Here is a 13,768-nt window from a genome sequence, read left to right as displayed (position 1 = left end):
TGGAACTGAGGGTCGCTTGGATGGCAATCTAGCATCCCTTCTCAGAGGCAAGTCTATTCTACTCCAAATGGACAACAGGGCGGCAGTTGCCTATGTACAGAACCAATGGGGCACACATAGCAGGTCACTATCCAACGAAGTGACCCCAATCGTATTCTGGGCCGAGAGGAATCTGCGCGATCTTTGGGCATCCTATATTCCAGCCACCGAGAATCAGCTAGCCGATCACCTCTCAAGATCTTTTCGACCAACCGGATTTTCTGCGGACAAAGCGTAGGACTTGTCCGAAGGGTGTTGGCCATGAACTTGTCTTGCACACAAACGGCACACAATTGTTGGCCAACAAACACAAAACGACGTGGTTTTTAATTCTTGTCCCCATTGGAGAGATATCCCATCACTTTCTCTACTTTTGACATCTGATCAAAAAGGTAAATCACCCAGATAAAGGCCCAGACATCACTTTAATAAAGCTGATTCACCCCCCAGCTGTAGGTTTCACACTGTGTCCAAATATAATAAGTGGTTGGTGCCCTGTAAGTAAACTCATAATGTATTACCTCCAGTCTGGCTCTATCCACGTCTTTTGGGAGCTTCACCCGCACTTGGTTAGTTACAATCAGCATTTCATAGGGATAGGTCTAAGAAAGAGAAAAAATAATACAGAGGAATAAAAGGAACAGAATCCCAACAGCATTCAAAGCTACCCACAACTACCCACTGGAACTTCCTACCCAAACCTGTCCATCTATTTCCTACCCCCTGTCCGTCTTTAGGCGCTTCCTAAAACTGAATCTCTTCAGGGAAGCCTATCCCTCCTCCACCTGAAGTTCAGTTTTTAACTCATTTCTCACAGTTATCACCAGGGCTGTGGATAAGGGGATACCACTGTTCCTCCTTTACGGGGCCCAAACCAGCAGGGGGGCCCAGGCAGCAGGGTAAATTGGATGTGGGCAGGGAGGGTGATCGGTGCGAAAGGGGAGGGCAATCACTGGAACTGATCACCTGAATGACTCTCTCTGCAGCAGCTGAAAGCTGGCTCCTTCTCTTCCTCCCAACGGCTTTCAACTGTTTCTGAGAGAGAGCCATACATGGGATCAGTTTCAGTAATTCCCCCAGCCAGACTGGTTACCCTCCCTGTGGACCATACATTTTCACCTGCTGCCCAGGCCCCTCTATGTGTCCCCCCCTACCTCTGCAGTTCTACCGGCTTCCTTCCTCTCCTTCCTGCTGGGAGCTGGAAGCACACAATAGAATCCTTCAGGATTGAGAGTGGGGGAAGGGTCTGGTAAATATTTCATATTTACCAGCCCCTTCTTTTTCTAAATGAACACGAGTGATTGGTACCAATCCCTCACTGAGTTTATTCATAACTGAAGCATAGTAAACTGTGTTTATTTTGGTGGGAGCTATGTCAGGTTGGCTGTATGGGGCCTCGTGTTTTCTAACAGCAGCCCTGGTAATCACCTTTTGTATCTCTTTCCCCTCCCTTCAGATTGTAAGCTCTCATTAATAGGGCCCTCCTAGCCCTCTTGTATTAACATGGTTGTAAACCCTTACAACACACTTTTTGCTACAGGTAAGCTTATAATAAGGCTTATCTGTAGCTACCCTGGATATTTCCGGTTTAGGAGATATCCCCTGTATTTGCATGTGCCAATGTAATCGGCACATGCGCACTGAAGCAATGGCACGTATGTGCCGTTGAGAGAAAGGGATCACCGTTCCAGGTGGGTCAACTATGTAGTAATAGACTAACTCAGGATACCGTGGGTGCTGGCAGTGCACTAAACATGCATGGGATATGAAGAGAAGAATGGATAGCCGCACTCCGTTTCGCACTGAACTAGTGCTTATTCATGGCTTATTCAGCCATGAATAAGCACTAGTCCAGTGCGAAACGCGTCGGCTGTTCCCCTGTTCCATTGCTGTAACCCTGTGATGTGATGTACCTGCTGTTCGTTTGAATAAAAGACAACCTTAATGGTCATCGGAGTGCGGCTATCCATTCTTCTCTTCATATCCCACGTATGTGCCGTTGTTTTCAATGACTGTGCCGTTATCGGCGGCTCCCGCGTGCATGCGTGGGTGTGACGTTCTTTGCGGCTCCGGCTGATCACAGCTTCGGAGCCGTGATACCCGGAAGTAACTCCGAGACGACATGGTGGCGGCCGGTGCTGTGTCGGGCACCGCAGCGAGGGCTTCGATCCAAGGTGAGTATTACATAATGAGCTAGTATGCCATGCATACTAGCTCATTATGCCTTTGTCTTGCAGTTATTTTTTTTAGTTTTTTCAAAAGTCTGTTACAACCACTTTAATACCTTTTTCACTGTACTGTCTCCCTTTTTTCTGCTCCACAAACTGAAAATAATAGTAATGATAATAACAGTAATAAAATTAATAGAAGTAAAATGTTCAGAGTAATAATATCCATATACAGAGCAGATATGTGTACATAAAGGAAGCTGCAAACATAGTTGGTTACTGAATACAACCTTGGTAGTTGAATGTAGCTCCTCTTACCTTGTACTCTGTAGAGAAAACACACAGAAAATGTGATATTAAAAAGCGATTTCCAAAACTGTATTCACTGATATTACTTGATAACATTTAAAATGTATGCAGCTGTAAATAAATTTCATCTCCAGGAACAAGTATAATCGATCAGAGAACAGTTGATGTCAGCCAGGAATTATTATTTTAAATGGATCAAAAACAATAAAAAGCTGGTGAGCCGTTTATCAGTGTTTTTTGCCATTAGATCGTTTTTACAGCTGAAAAACTCCTCTCAGAACCCACTCGTTTTTTGTTTTTTTTTAAAGCCAAAAAACGCCCCAACCCTTTGCTCCTATGGAGTGGCGGATGTCAGCGGTGACGTCCACTGAAACCCGCTGCTATCCGATCCTGTCCATGAAATCCAGACAGATGGTCACCCTATCTTCCATCCTTCTGGCAGATCGGATTCGATGGGATCGGATGAAAAAGGAAGTCCGTTTTTATCCAATCTCCCCAGCGGAGCTCTGACAGGTCTGTCTCTGCACAGTGAGCAGGGAGCAGGGATCCCCCGCTGAGCAAAGCAGGCCGCCTGCGCGAAAGGACCCTTATTGAACAAGCTAACGTTAGAAGCTGATTGGCTACCATGCACAGCTGCACCAGATTCTGAGTGCTCCAGTCTTAGTAAATTTCAATCAGTCTTTTTTTATTATGCGTTTATGATATAACTTAAAGCGTTTGTTAACCCCCAAAAAATTTTTGATTCTGGTTCCTTAAAGCAGATTACACTCTACTGCACTTGTGCTATGAAATCTGCCCCCCTCTAAACTAAAAAAAAACTGAACTTACCACTTCCTGTATGCCCTCTCTAAACAGACCACGATAACCAGGGCTGCTCCACCCTGATCAAAGTGCCTCTCTCTGTGATAGGCTGCCTGCTCTCTGCTCTCCTCCCCCCCCCCCCTCTCCTTTCTGTCTATCAACGCCCTCTCTGTCCATCTCCGGCCCGGCCCCACCCCCCTGCCGTTATAATTGTAACATAAATTTGCAAAATTGTCACTGCCAGCCTCTATTAGAGGCATGCATAGCACACTATGTCATTTGTTTTAAAAAACGAGCGCTGTAAATACCTAATTTCCGGTGTCTTCAGGCCGGTCATGTGACTCGTGGCTGCTTTACAGCTACAATACATTGCTTCTGCAGAGGAGACAAGCGGCCACGTGATCTCGCCGGCTAACGTCAGAGGGAGATCACGGCCCCTCCCTCAAAAGCAATGTATCGGAGCTGGAAAGCGGAAGCGAGTCACGTGACTGGCCTGAAGACAGCTGCTATTTGGTATTTACAACGCTCGTTTTTTAAAACGAATGACACAGTGTGCTATGCCAGCCTCTAATAGAGGAGCAAGCCTAAACTTGTATGGATGGGTTAAAAAACCCTTTGATAAAGAATGTCTCACTTCCCAGATAGCATAGCTCCCAACTGTCCCTGATTTCGAGGGACTGTCCCTGATTTGGAGCAATGTCCCTCTGTCCCTCATTCATCCTCATTTGTCCCTCATTTTAGTCTGATCTATATAGTTGTTTATAAAATGCACTTTTTATCTATCAAAAAAGTGTTTCCCAGTGCTAAACCTTTCATCTGTGTGAAGGACTTTTATGCAATTGCCTATATCAGGGATATGCAATTAGCGGACCTCCAGCTGTTGCAAGACTACAAGTCCCATCATGCCTCTGCCTCTGGGTGTTATGTTTGTGACTGTCTGTCTTGCTATGCCTCATGGGACTTGTAGTTCTGCAACAGCTGGATGTCCGCTAATTGCATATCCCTGGCCTATATGCTTCAGTTTAATTCTCTCCCTGCTATTTTAATGTCTGTGTGTTATGTGTAGAAGGTGATTTCATGTGGACCCGAGTGACTCATTCCTCTGCATAACAGACAGTTGAAATGTTAATGTCCCATCACCAGCCAGCTCTCTATTCTAAAGGGTAATTGATCTATTGTGTGTGTGAAGATGACCTGTGTTTACCCTTAAGAGATGTATATTGTATCGTCAGGCTAAATGATTAGATAATTGGCTCATGTTAATTATTCTGATTGCTTCGTTGTAGTAATTAACTTCACTGATGTCATTATCTAAAGAAATGTGTCTTGTCAGGGTCGGCACCAGAGTGTATACCTATAATCTGTATGGGAGCCCCAGTGTGTGAAAAGGGGGTGGAGATTTCATTGTTCTTTGATTGATGATTAGCTTGTAAACTGTATATAACTAGGAGAATGCTGCCATTAAATTGTGTCTTGTTCCAGCATTAAGCTTTGGCTCATGTGTGGATTATTTGGCAATTCCAGGAATATTTCTACTCATGGAATATTGGGTGATTTTCTTTTATGGGAAGAAGGGAATGCTTGACGGGGATATTTTCTACTACCGTCACAATCTGATTTCTAAATTGCTTAATTTGTAAATTCTAAAAGCCAATATAAAGGAATAGTAATGGTAAAAAAAAGCACTTGTGGGTTTAACCAATCTTTGTTTTGTACAATTCTCCTTTAAGGGGGCGTGCCCTATGCCTGCATACTTTTGCTGATAGGTGTCCCTCATTCCCATCTCAAAAAGTTGGGAGGTATGCAGATAGGATAGGAAAAATCAGACCATATGAGCAGGATGATTAGCACACCCGATGTTTATTGTTAATATATTGGTGTGTACATTTGTTTTAGCAATTATTTACATTACTTAATGAGAAGACATCCATTTCCAGCGATGCATGGTGTAATAAACACAAGCTGATCTGTATGTATATAGTTCAGGACAGTTTCACTAGAAATGGGAAGATGCTGTTTACATGTGTAGACAGAGATCTATTCTCTGGACATTCATTATAATTTACTCTGGAATAATGTATACATGTACAATGTGGGAAGGTCAAAGCCACACAGGAAATTGTGCAGTAGCTTGACCTTAACTCTTTACTGGCAGCCATCTAATCTGAAATATGTACATGGAATTTAGTGTGCTCAGAGTGAGATACTGGTCAATCAACAGTGATTCATAAATGGACACTTGACTTAATCACTTCAGCCGCAGAAGAATTGGCTGCCCAAAACCAGGCCATTTTTTGCGATTCGGCACTGAGTCGCTTTAACTGACAATTGCGCGGTCGTGCGACGTTGTACCCAAACACAATTTACATCCTTTTTTCCCCACAAATAGAGCTTTCTTTTGGTGGTATTTGATCATTTTTTTTGCGCTATAAACAAAATAAGAGCGAAAATTTTGAAAAAAATAATGAATATTTTTTACTTTTTGCTATAATAAATTTCCCCAAAAAATATATAAAAAAATATACTTTTTTCCTCAGTTTGGGCAGATGTTTATTCTTCTACATATTTTTGGTAAACAAAATCGCATTAAGCATATATTGATTGGTTTACGCAAAAGTTATAGCGTCTACAAAATGGGGGATAGTTTTATGGCGGCGATCAGCGATTTTTATCATGACTGCGATATTGCGGCAGACACATCGGACACGTTTGACACATTTTTTGGACCATTGACATTTATACAGCGATCAGTGCTAGAAAAATGCCCTGATTACTGTGTAAATGAAACTGGCAAGGAAGGGGTTAAACACTAGGGGGCGAGGAAGGGGTTAAGTGTGTCCTAGGGAGTGATTCTAACTGTTGGGGGGCTGGGCTACAAGTGAAACGACAGTGATCACTGCTCCCGAAGACAGGGAGCAGTAGATCAGTGTTATGTCACTAGGCAGAACAGGGAAATGCCTTGTTTACATAGGCATCTCCCCGTTCGGCCGCTCCGTGACACGATTGCGGGACACCAGCGGACATCGAGTCTGCAGGTCACGCGTGCACGGTCACAGAGCTTGCGGCGGGAGGCAGTTTCAAAGCAACGTACAGGTACGTTGCTTTGCCTGCCCGTGCCATTCTGCCGATGTAAACGATGTGTACGTTAGGCAAGTGGTTAAAAATAATAATGTTTTCAGGTATGTATTGTTTACTCAATAAAGTACCTTCTATTATTCTTAGCCTCCTCCAAATTACTTTTTTTGCTGCAATAATTTGACTTCCTGTTAGAAGGTGAGCACATGTGTTCTCCATGGCCTGCTTCTGAGATGGACTATGGGAATTGTAGTGTGCATGGAGCAGTACACAGGACAGCAACTAACATGAACTGTTCGTTCCATATAAATGAAAGTGAGGGGGAAAATTGAAAAATTCAGGAGCTCACATTATAAGGAGGCAGTAAAAAACACAGTACAAAAACAATTTAATGAAAAATAGATTACAGGGCCATTACGTAGTGGTTATGTATGGATTATTTTTGGAGAAAAAGCATATAATTAAAGCTGAATTCCAGGATTTCTTTGTAAAAAATAATGGCACACTATGAGTCCAGCGAGGTACATGACACCTCCTGGGCTTAGCTCTATTATTTATATCTGACAGTTTTATAGTACTACAAGAAGTCAGCTATCACTGTAGTTCCAGAAGCCTGATGCTGATCCTTCTGAGCTTTCCATCTTGAACAGGAGAGTTGCTGCAGCTGCTGTGCCAGCTCCTCCCCTTCTCCTGCCCATTCACAGAAGCCTTTGTATTATGTGAACACATTTACAAAATACAACACCTTCTATGAATGGGCCGCAGATGAGAGGGATGGAGATTGCTTCTCTGTGTTCTTCTCTCTTCTCAGGCACTCAGAGTGTCTCTCCAGCAGAGAAATACGCTTGGTAATATGTAAATAATTAATAAGTCAAGGAGATGTCATGCAGGTCTTTGGACATAGCTCATAGTGTGCCTTCCCTTTTTTCAAAGTGGCTGAATTCCTGTAATTGTGTAAAAGTGTCACTTTAAAGGGTAAGTTCATCTTTACAGAAAATTCTGTAAGGTCAACTTAAAAAGTACCAGCCCCCCCCCCCCCCCCCCCAAGTCCCGCTGACCTGGAGTGCGGCGATCATCCGCTAGGAGACATCAGGTCACTGCCTCACTGGTCAGAGGCTTAGAAATCCCTTGCAGCTTAATCTCCATAACGTACCTTGTCAGGAGTACGTTTAGGAGCATTCTAAGTGGTTGGTCGCCGTCACATGGGAGACACGGACCAATTAGAATCCATGTGTCCCATCCTGTCACCGCAGGGCAAAGAGGAGAGAAAGCCGTGGGGATTCAGGGTCCAGTGTAAGTTCACCTTACAGATTTTCTGTAAAGGTGAACTTACACTTCAATCTACTACGATTAAAAATGCCTGTGTAGACCACTCTGGACATTGGCTAGAAACAAATCTTTTCAATTAGTCATAATGCCCACTGTCGAACTGTAAAATCTAATTTCATGGGATTGAATACATCAGTGCCCTCCAAGTAAAATGGCAGGTCACATGTTATGACACAAACATACATTTTCGGAGAATACAATTATTTCTTTCCATGGCTAATTCTTGCCTCACCCAATCCTTGGCCGCTTTACTCAGTTGATATGGAAATATAGAAGGGACAGCAGATGAAGACCCAGTGGTTCACTGATATACACCATCAACAAACTGTATGGAAGCCCTAGAGATAATTGCTGCTCTATATAATCTACGTTATATAATTAGGTGTCCCAGTGTTGAAACAAATTCTCTTTAACAGCCACTGATATTGTTCCTCTTGCAAGAGAAGCTGACTGCTTGCTAGTGGCAGAACTATAATGGTGGCAGGGAATGCTGTGTGCCCATAGAGCTGGATAAATCCCAGACTAAAGCATCTTTTAAATCAATACCCCCCCCCCCCAAAAAAAAAATCACATGGGGAAATGCATGGGGAGGGAACAGAGAAAAGTAATGAAAAGATGGTGCACCACAGAAGAGAATATAGAGAATACATACATACATACATATGCACATACAGTATAAAACAAGAACAAACATATAAATTGGTACCTTTCATGCCCCAGCTGGAATCATCTTCCACATACTGACCAAAATTGGTAGCCTGGAGAAGAAAAGTTATACTGGCATTAATTCTAGGCTCACTGAAATTCATAAATTTTTCATGCATATGCAGGTGTACTGAGTTGTACAATGTATTCAATTTAGTTTGTAACAAGCCCTTAATGTGCTTGATTCCATTTTAGGCTGGGTTCACACATGTGCGGTGCGAATTGCAGCTCCAAAGATAAAAATTATTGATTCAACAGGTTCCTCTCCATTGTAGCTGCGGATCAGCTGACCAGGGAGAGTGGGAGGTGTAGTGAGGAGGGGGAGAGAATTTGTGCTCAGAGAAGATAGAGGCCCAGATTCTCGTAGATGGGCGTAAAACTGTGCGGGCGTAACGTATCTGATTTACGTTACGCCGCCGCAAGTTTTACAGGCAAGTGCTTTATTCACAAAGAACTTGCCTGTAAAGTTGCCGCGGCGTAGCGTAAATCACCCGGCGCAAGCCCGCCTAATTCAAATTAGCCGGGTAGGGGGCGTGGAGCATTTAAATTAAGCGCGTTTCCGCGCCGAACGTACTGCGCATGCACCGTCCGGAAAATATCCCAGGGTGCATTGCTCCAAATGACGTCGCAAGGATTTCATTGGTTTCGACGTGAACGTAAATGGCGTCCAGCCCCATTCACGAACGACTTACGCAAACAACGTACATTTTTAAATTTCGACGCGGGAACGACGGCCATACTTAACATTGGTTGCCCCTCATATAGCAGGGGCAACTTTACGCCGCGCAAATCTAACGTAAACGTCGTAACTTCACTGCGTCGACCGCACGTACGTTCGGGAATTCTCGTATGTAGCTAATTTGCATACTCGACGGGGAAACGACGGAGGCGACACCTAGCGGCAAAAAAAAAAATTGCATTTAAGATCCGACAGTGTAAGAGCCTTACGCCTGTCGGATCTAATGGATATCTATGCGTAACTGATTCTAAGAATCAGTCGCATAGATACGACGGCCCAGATTAGGACTTACGCCGGCGTACATGGCGTTGCGCCGTCGTAAGCCCTTTGAGAATCTGGGCCTATGTGCCTGCAATTCGCACCGCACTGCCTAGAATACGCACGCATTTTTTTGTGCAATGCAGACTGCAGAGGCAATGCACATATGTGAACCAGACCCATTGAAAATAACATATTTTCGAATTGGATGCAGTGTAAGCTGCAACCAATTCACATATGTGAACATATATATATATATATATAGAATATATAGAATATATATATATATATAGAACATCAAATTGCACCTAATGCCCCTTTCACATGTGCGGACCATTCAGATCTGCCTGTTAGTTTTTTCAGGCGGATCTGAACGGGCGCTCCATGTACCTGTATGGAACGTCGGATGTCAGCGGGGACATGTCCGCTGGCACCCTGATCAGCCCCGATCCGATCCTCTGCGCTAAAATGTGACGGATGCAAACCCTATTTTGCATCCGTCTGGCGGATCAGATGAAAACGAACAGACGGTTCATTCTCATCCGATCCTCCATAGAAGAGAGCGGAGATCTGACAGGGCGGTCCCTGCACAGTGTGCAGAGACAGACCTGTCATCTGCCGGTGTAGTGTCACAGTTTGCTGCCTATCGTAGAATGCTGCGGAAGTCACGTGGCGGCCAACTGCGCATGCGCGATGCGTTTCAATGGATTTACGACAGTACACAGCAGCGAACCCGGCATTCAGGGCGACGTGGATTTAGAGGAAAGTGGCCAGTCGGCCTCGCGCCGCTCGCTCGGCCTCCTGGCGCTTTTTTAACATCCTCCAATCCATGGGGATGTTAAGGAAAGAGCCTGGATGCCGACCGAGGTTTCACTGGTGTGTACTGTCGTGAATCGCATTTGCGTTTGGACCGCATTGCGCATGCGCAGTTGGCCGCCACGTGACTTCCGGAGCATTGTACGATAGGCAGCAAACTGTGACAATACACCGGCTCAGCGGGAATCAACGGAGCGATCCCTGCAGAGCAAGCAGATGTTTAAAAACGGATCCTCACGGGATCTGCACATGTGAAAGGGGGCTAACAAGCTACCATGGCACTTTGACAGTATCCTAGGATTTCAATGGGAGTGATTTACTAAAATTGGTGCAGCTGTGCATAGTAACCAATCAGCTTCTAACTTCAGCTTGTTCAATCAAGCTTTGACAATACAACCTTGAAGCTTTTATGGTTTCTATGCATAGTTGTATATTTTCCACAATATCGTATGTTCTTGCAATTTTGAAATCAAGCAATGCAAAGAAATGTGTGATTTATTAATCTATGAATTGCAATCTAATTCACTGATTCATTAGTGCAGTGGTCCCCAAAATATTTACACAAAGGCCAGTTCACTGTCCAGGACCAAATGTGGCCATTGCATGTAACAAAATGCCCTGGCAGAGGAAGTCAGTGGGAGAAAAACTGCCCCTACATCAGTGGTCAGTGGGAGTAGTAAATGTCCCTTTGTAAGTTGTCAGTAGAAGTTATATTAAATGCCCCTTTGCCATTGGCCAGTAGGAGTAAAAAATATGTCATGTGTTAGTAGAAGTAAACAATGCCTCTGAGTCGGTGGTCAATGAGAGTAATAAAGGACCCCTTCCAGGCATTGTTGTCAGCAGGATGCTAAAAGAATCCCCCTCCCTTCTCATGGCAACAAGACAAAGTCCATAAGTGGCCTGCGGGTTGTAGTTTGGGGATCACTACGTTTGTGAAAACATCAAATGCAAGCTGCTTGGCATATTTCCTTGAGGCAAACAGAAGCAATATTTTAGGCGATATTTTAGTAGCACACACAGCTTAGCCACTAAAATTGATAGTGGTTATTGGCTAAGGCCTCGTACACACGCCCGAGAATCTCGTCAGGAAAAACCCGTTGTTTTGTCTGACGAGATTCTTGGCAAGAAACTCTTGCCACCGGAGTGTACTGACTTTTATTTCAAAAGAACCGCGGTTCTCTTGAAAGGAAAGAACGCGGTGACGTCATCTCATATGACGAGCATGCGCTCGTCACATTCGATGCCGTCGCCGCCATCTTGCTTCACCCTACCTATGCCGTGGAAGCTACCACGCATGCGTCAAAGTCATTTCGAGCATGCACGGGTTTCCACGGCGACAGGTAAGTATACACACTCTCAGGTTTCTTGTCGGGACAGGCCGACAAGAATCTCGACGAGAAAAAAGAGAGCAGGTTCTCGTTTTTTTTAGTCGAGATTCCGGCCAGATTTCCAGACGAGAAACCTGAATGCCTCGTACACTCGAACGGGAATCTCGGCAAGAATCAGTTTTCTTGCTGTTTTTCTCGAGAAACCCGGTCGTGTGTACGAGGCTTAAGAGTTGCAATCATTGCTAAAGAGATAGAAGAAATGGCTTCCTATGGTGTAAGTCGGGGTCTCCAAACTTTTTTAACATAGGGCCAGTTTACTGTCCTTCAGGACGGGCTTCGGCCAGTAGGATTAGACAATGTCCCAGCATCAATGGGATTTCAACAATGCCTCAGACTTGGTGGTAAGTGGGAGTACAAAAAATACATAGCGCTTGTGGTCAGAAGGAGGAGGAATAGTTCCCCATTGTTGGTATTTGTAGGAATAGTGTATTTTCAATGGTATCAGTAGGAGGAAATATGTCCCATTGTTGATGTCAGAGGGAGGAATAGTTCCCTATTGTTGATGTCAGTGGAAGGAATAATTCCCCATCATTGATATCAGGGGCGGACTGACAACTCATGGGGCCCCCGGGCAATAGAAGATTATGGGGCCCCCGGGCAATAGAAGATTATGGGGCCCCCGGGCTTACAGATGGCCACCAAGCCAGAAGGCAGTGCAGAGGCAGGGCAGCTAAAATCTCAGGCATTTCACATCAAAAGCATGTCGGTTTCGGACATATCAGGGACAGATGTAGAAAAAACACAGATTTTTACATACTGTCCCTGGTTTTACTGAGCCTGACAACCCTGATGGGGCCCCCTAGTGGCATGGGGCCCTCGGGCAGTGCCCGAGTCCCTCAATGGTCACTCCGCCCCTGATTGATATCAGTGGGAAGACTAGTTCTCCATTGTTGATGTCAGTGGAAGGAATAGTTCCCCATCATTGATTTCAGCAGAAGGAATATTTCCCCATCGTTGGTGTCAGCGGGAGGGATAGTGACCCATCGTTGGTGCCAGTGGGAGATATTGTTACCCATCATTGATGTCAGTGGGAGGAATAGTTCCCCATCGTTGATGTCAGTAGGAAGAATAGTTCCCCATTGTTGATGTCATTGGGAGGAATAGTTCCCCATCATTGATGTCATTGGGAGGAATAGTTCCCCATCGTTGATGTCAGTGGGAGGAACAGTTCCTGGTCGTTGATGTCCGTGAGAGAAATAATTCCCCATTATTAATGTCAGCGAGAGGAATAGTTCCTCATTGTTGATGTCAGTGGGAGGAATATTTCCCCATCATTGATTTCAGCAGAAGGAATATTTCCCCATTGTTGGTGTCAGTGGGAGGGATAGTGACCCATCGTTGGTGCCAGTGAGAGATATAGTTACCCATCATTGATGTCAGGGGAGGATGCATTCCCCATCATTGATGTCAGGGGAGGATGCATTCCCCATCATTGATGTAAGGGGAGGATGCATTCCCCATCATTGATGTCAGGGGAGGATGCATTCCCCATCATTGATGTCAGGGAAGGATGCATTCCCCATCATTGATGTCAGGGGAGGATGCATTTCCCATCATTGATGTCAGGGAAGGATGCATTCCCCATTATTGATGTAAGGGGGGGATGCATTCCCCATCATTGATGTCAGGGAAGGATGCATTCCCCATCATTGATGTCAGGGGAGGATGCATTCCCCATCATTGATGTCAGGGGAGGATGCATTCCCCATCATTGATGTCAGGGGAGGATGCATTCCCCATCATTGATGTCAGGGGAGGATGCATTCCCCATCATTGATGTCAGGGGAGGATGCATTCCCCATCATTGATGTCAGGGGAGGATGCATTCCCCATCATTGATGTCAGGGGAGGATGCATTCCCCATCATTGATGTCAGGGGAGGATGCATTCCCCATCATTGATGTCAGGGGAGGATGCATTCCCCATCATTGATGTCAGGGGAGGATGCATTCCCCATCATTGATGTCAGGGGAGGATGCATTCCCCATCATTGATGTCAGGGGAGGATGCATTCCCATCATTGATGTCAGGGAAGGATGCATTCCCCATAATTGATGTCAGGGAAGGATGCATTCCCCATCATTGATGTCAGGGGAGGATGCATTCCCCATCATTGATGTTAGGGGAGGATGCATTCCCCA

At 44.9% G+C, this 13,768-nt stretch overlaps 1 protein-coding gene across 7 annotated transcripts in view; it reads right to left on the bottom strand.

The window, feature by feature from the left end:
- Positions 1–13,768, bottom strand: part of ABLIM2 (actin binding LIM protein family member 2) — a 278,087-nt gene that overhangs the window by 33,211 nt on the left and 231,108 nt on the right. For all 7 annotated transcript variants that reach the window (XM_040335371.1, XM_040335372.1, XM_040335370.1 and 4 more), the window contains 3 exons: positions 8,428–8,479; positions 2,526–2,533; positions 561–641 (listed from right to left, as the gene is read on the bottom strand). In XM_040335371.1, the coding sequence (XP_040191305.1) occupies positions 561–641; positions 2,526–2,533; positions 8,428–8,479 (141 nt within the window). The remainder of the gene's footprint in view (positions 1–560; positions 642–2,525; positions 2,534–8,427; positions 8,480–13,768) is intronic.

Source organism: Rana temporaria, chromosome 1 (genome assembly GCF_905171775.1).
Source record: "Rana temporaria chromosome 1, aRanTem1.1, whole genome shotgun sequence".
NCBI classification, from domain to species: domain Eukaryota; kingdom Metazoa; phylum Chordata; class Amphibia; order Anura; family Ranidae; genus Rana; species Rana temporaria.
The sequence above is the reverse complement of the archived record's forward strand: the minus strand, read 5'-3'. Positions and strand labels throughout refer to the sequence as shown.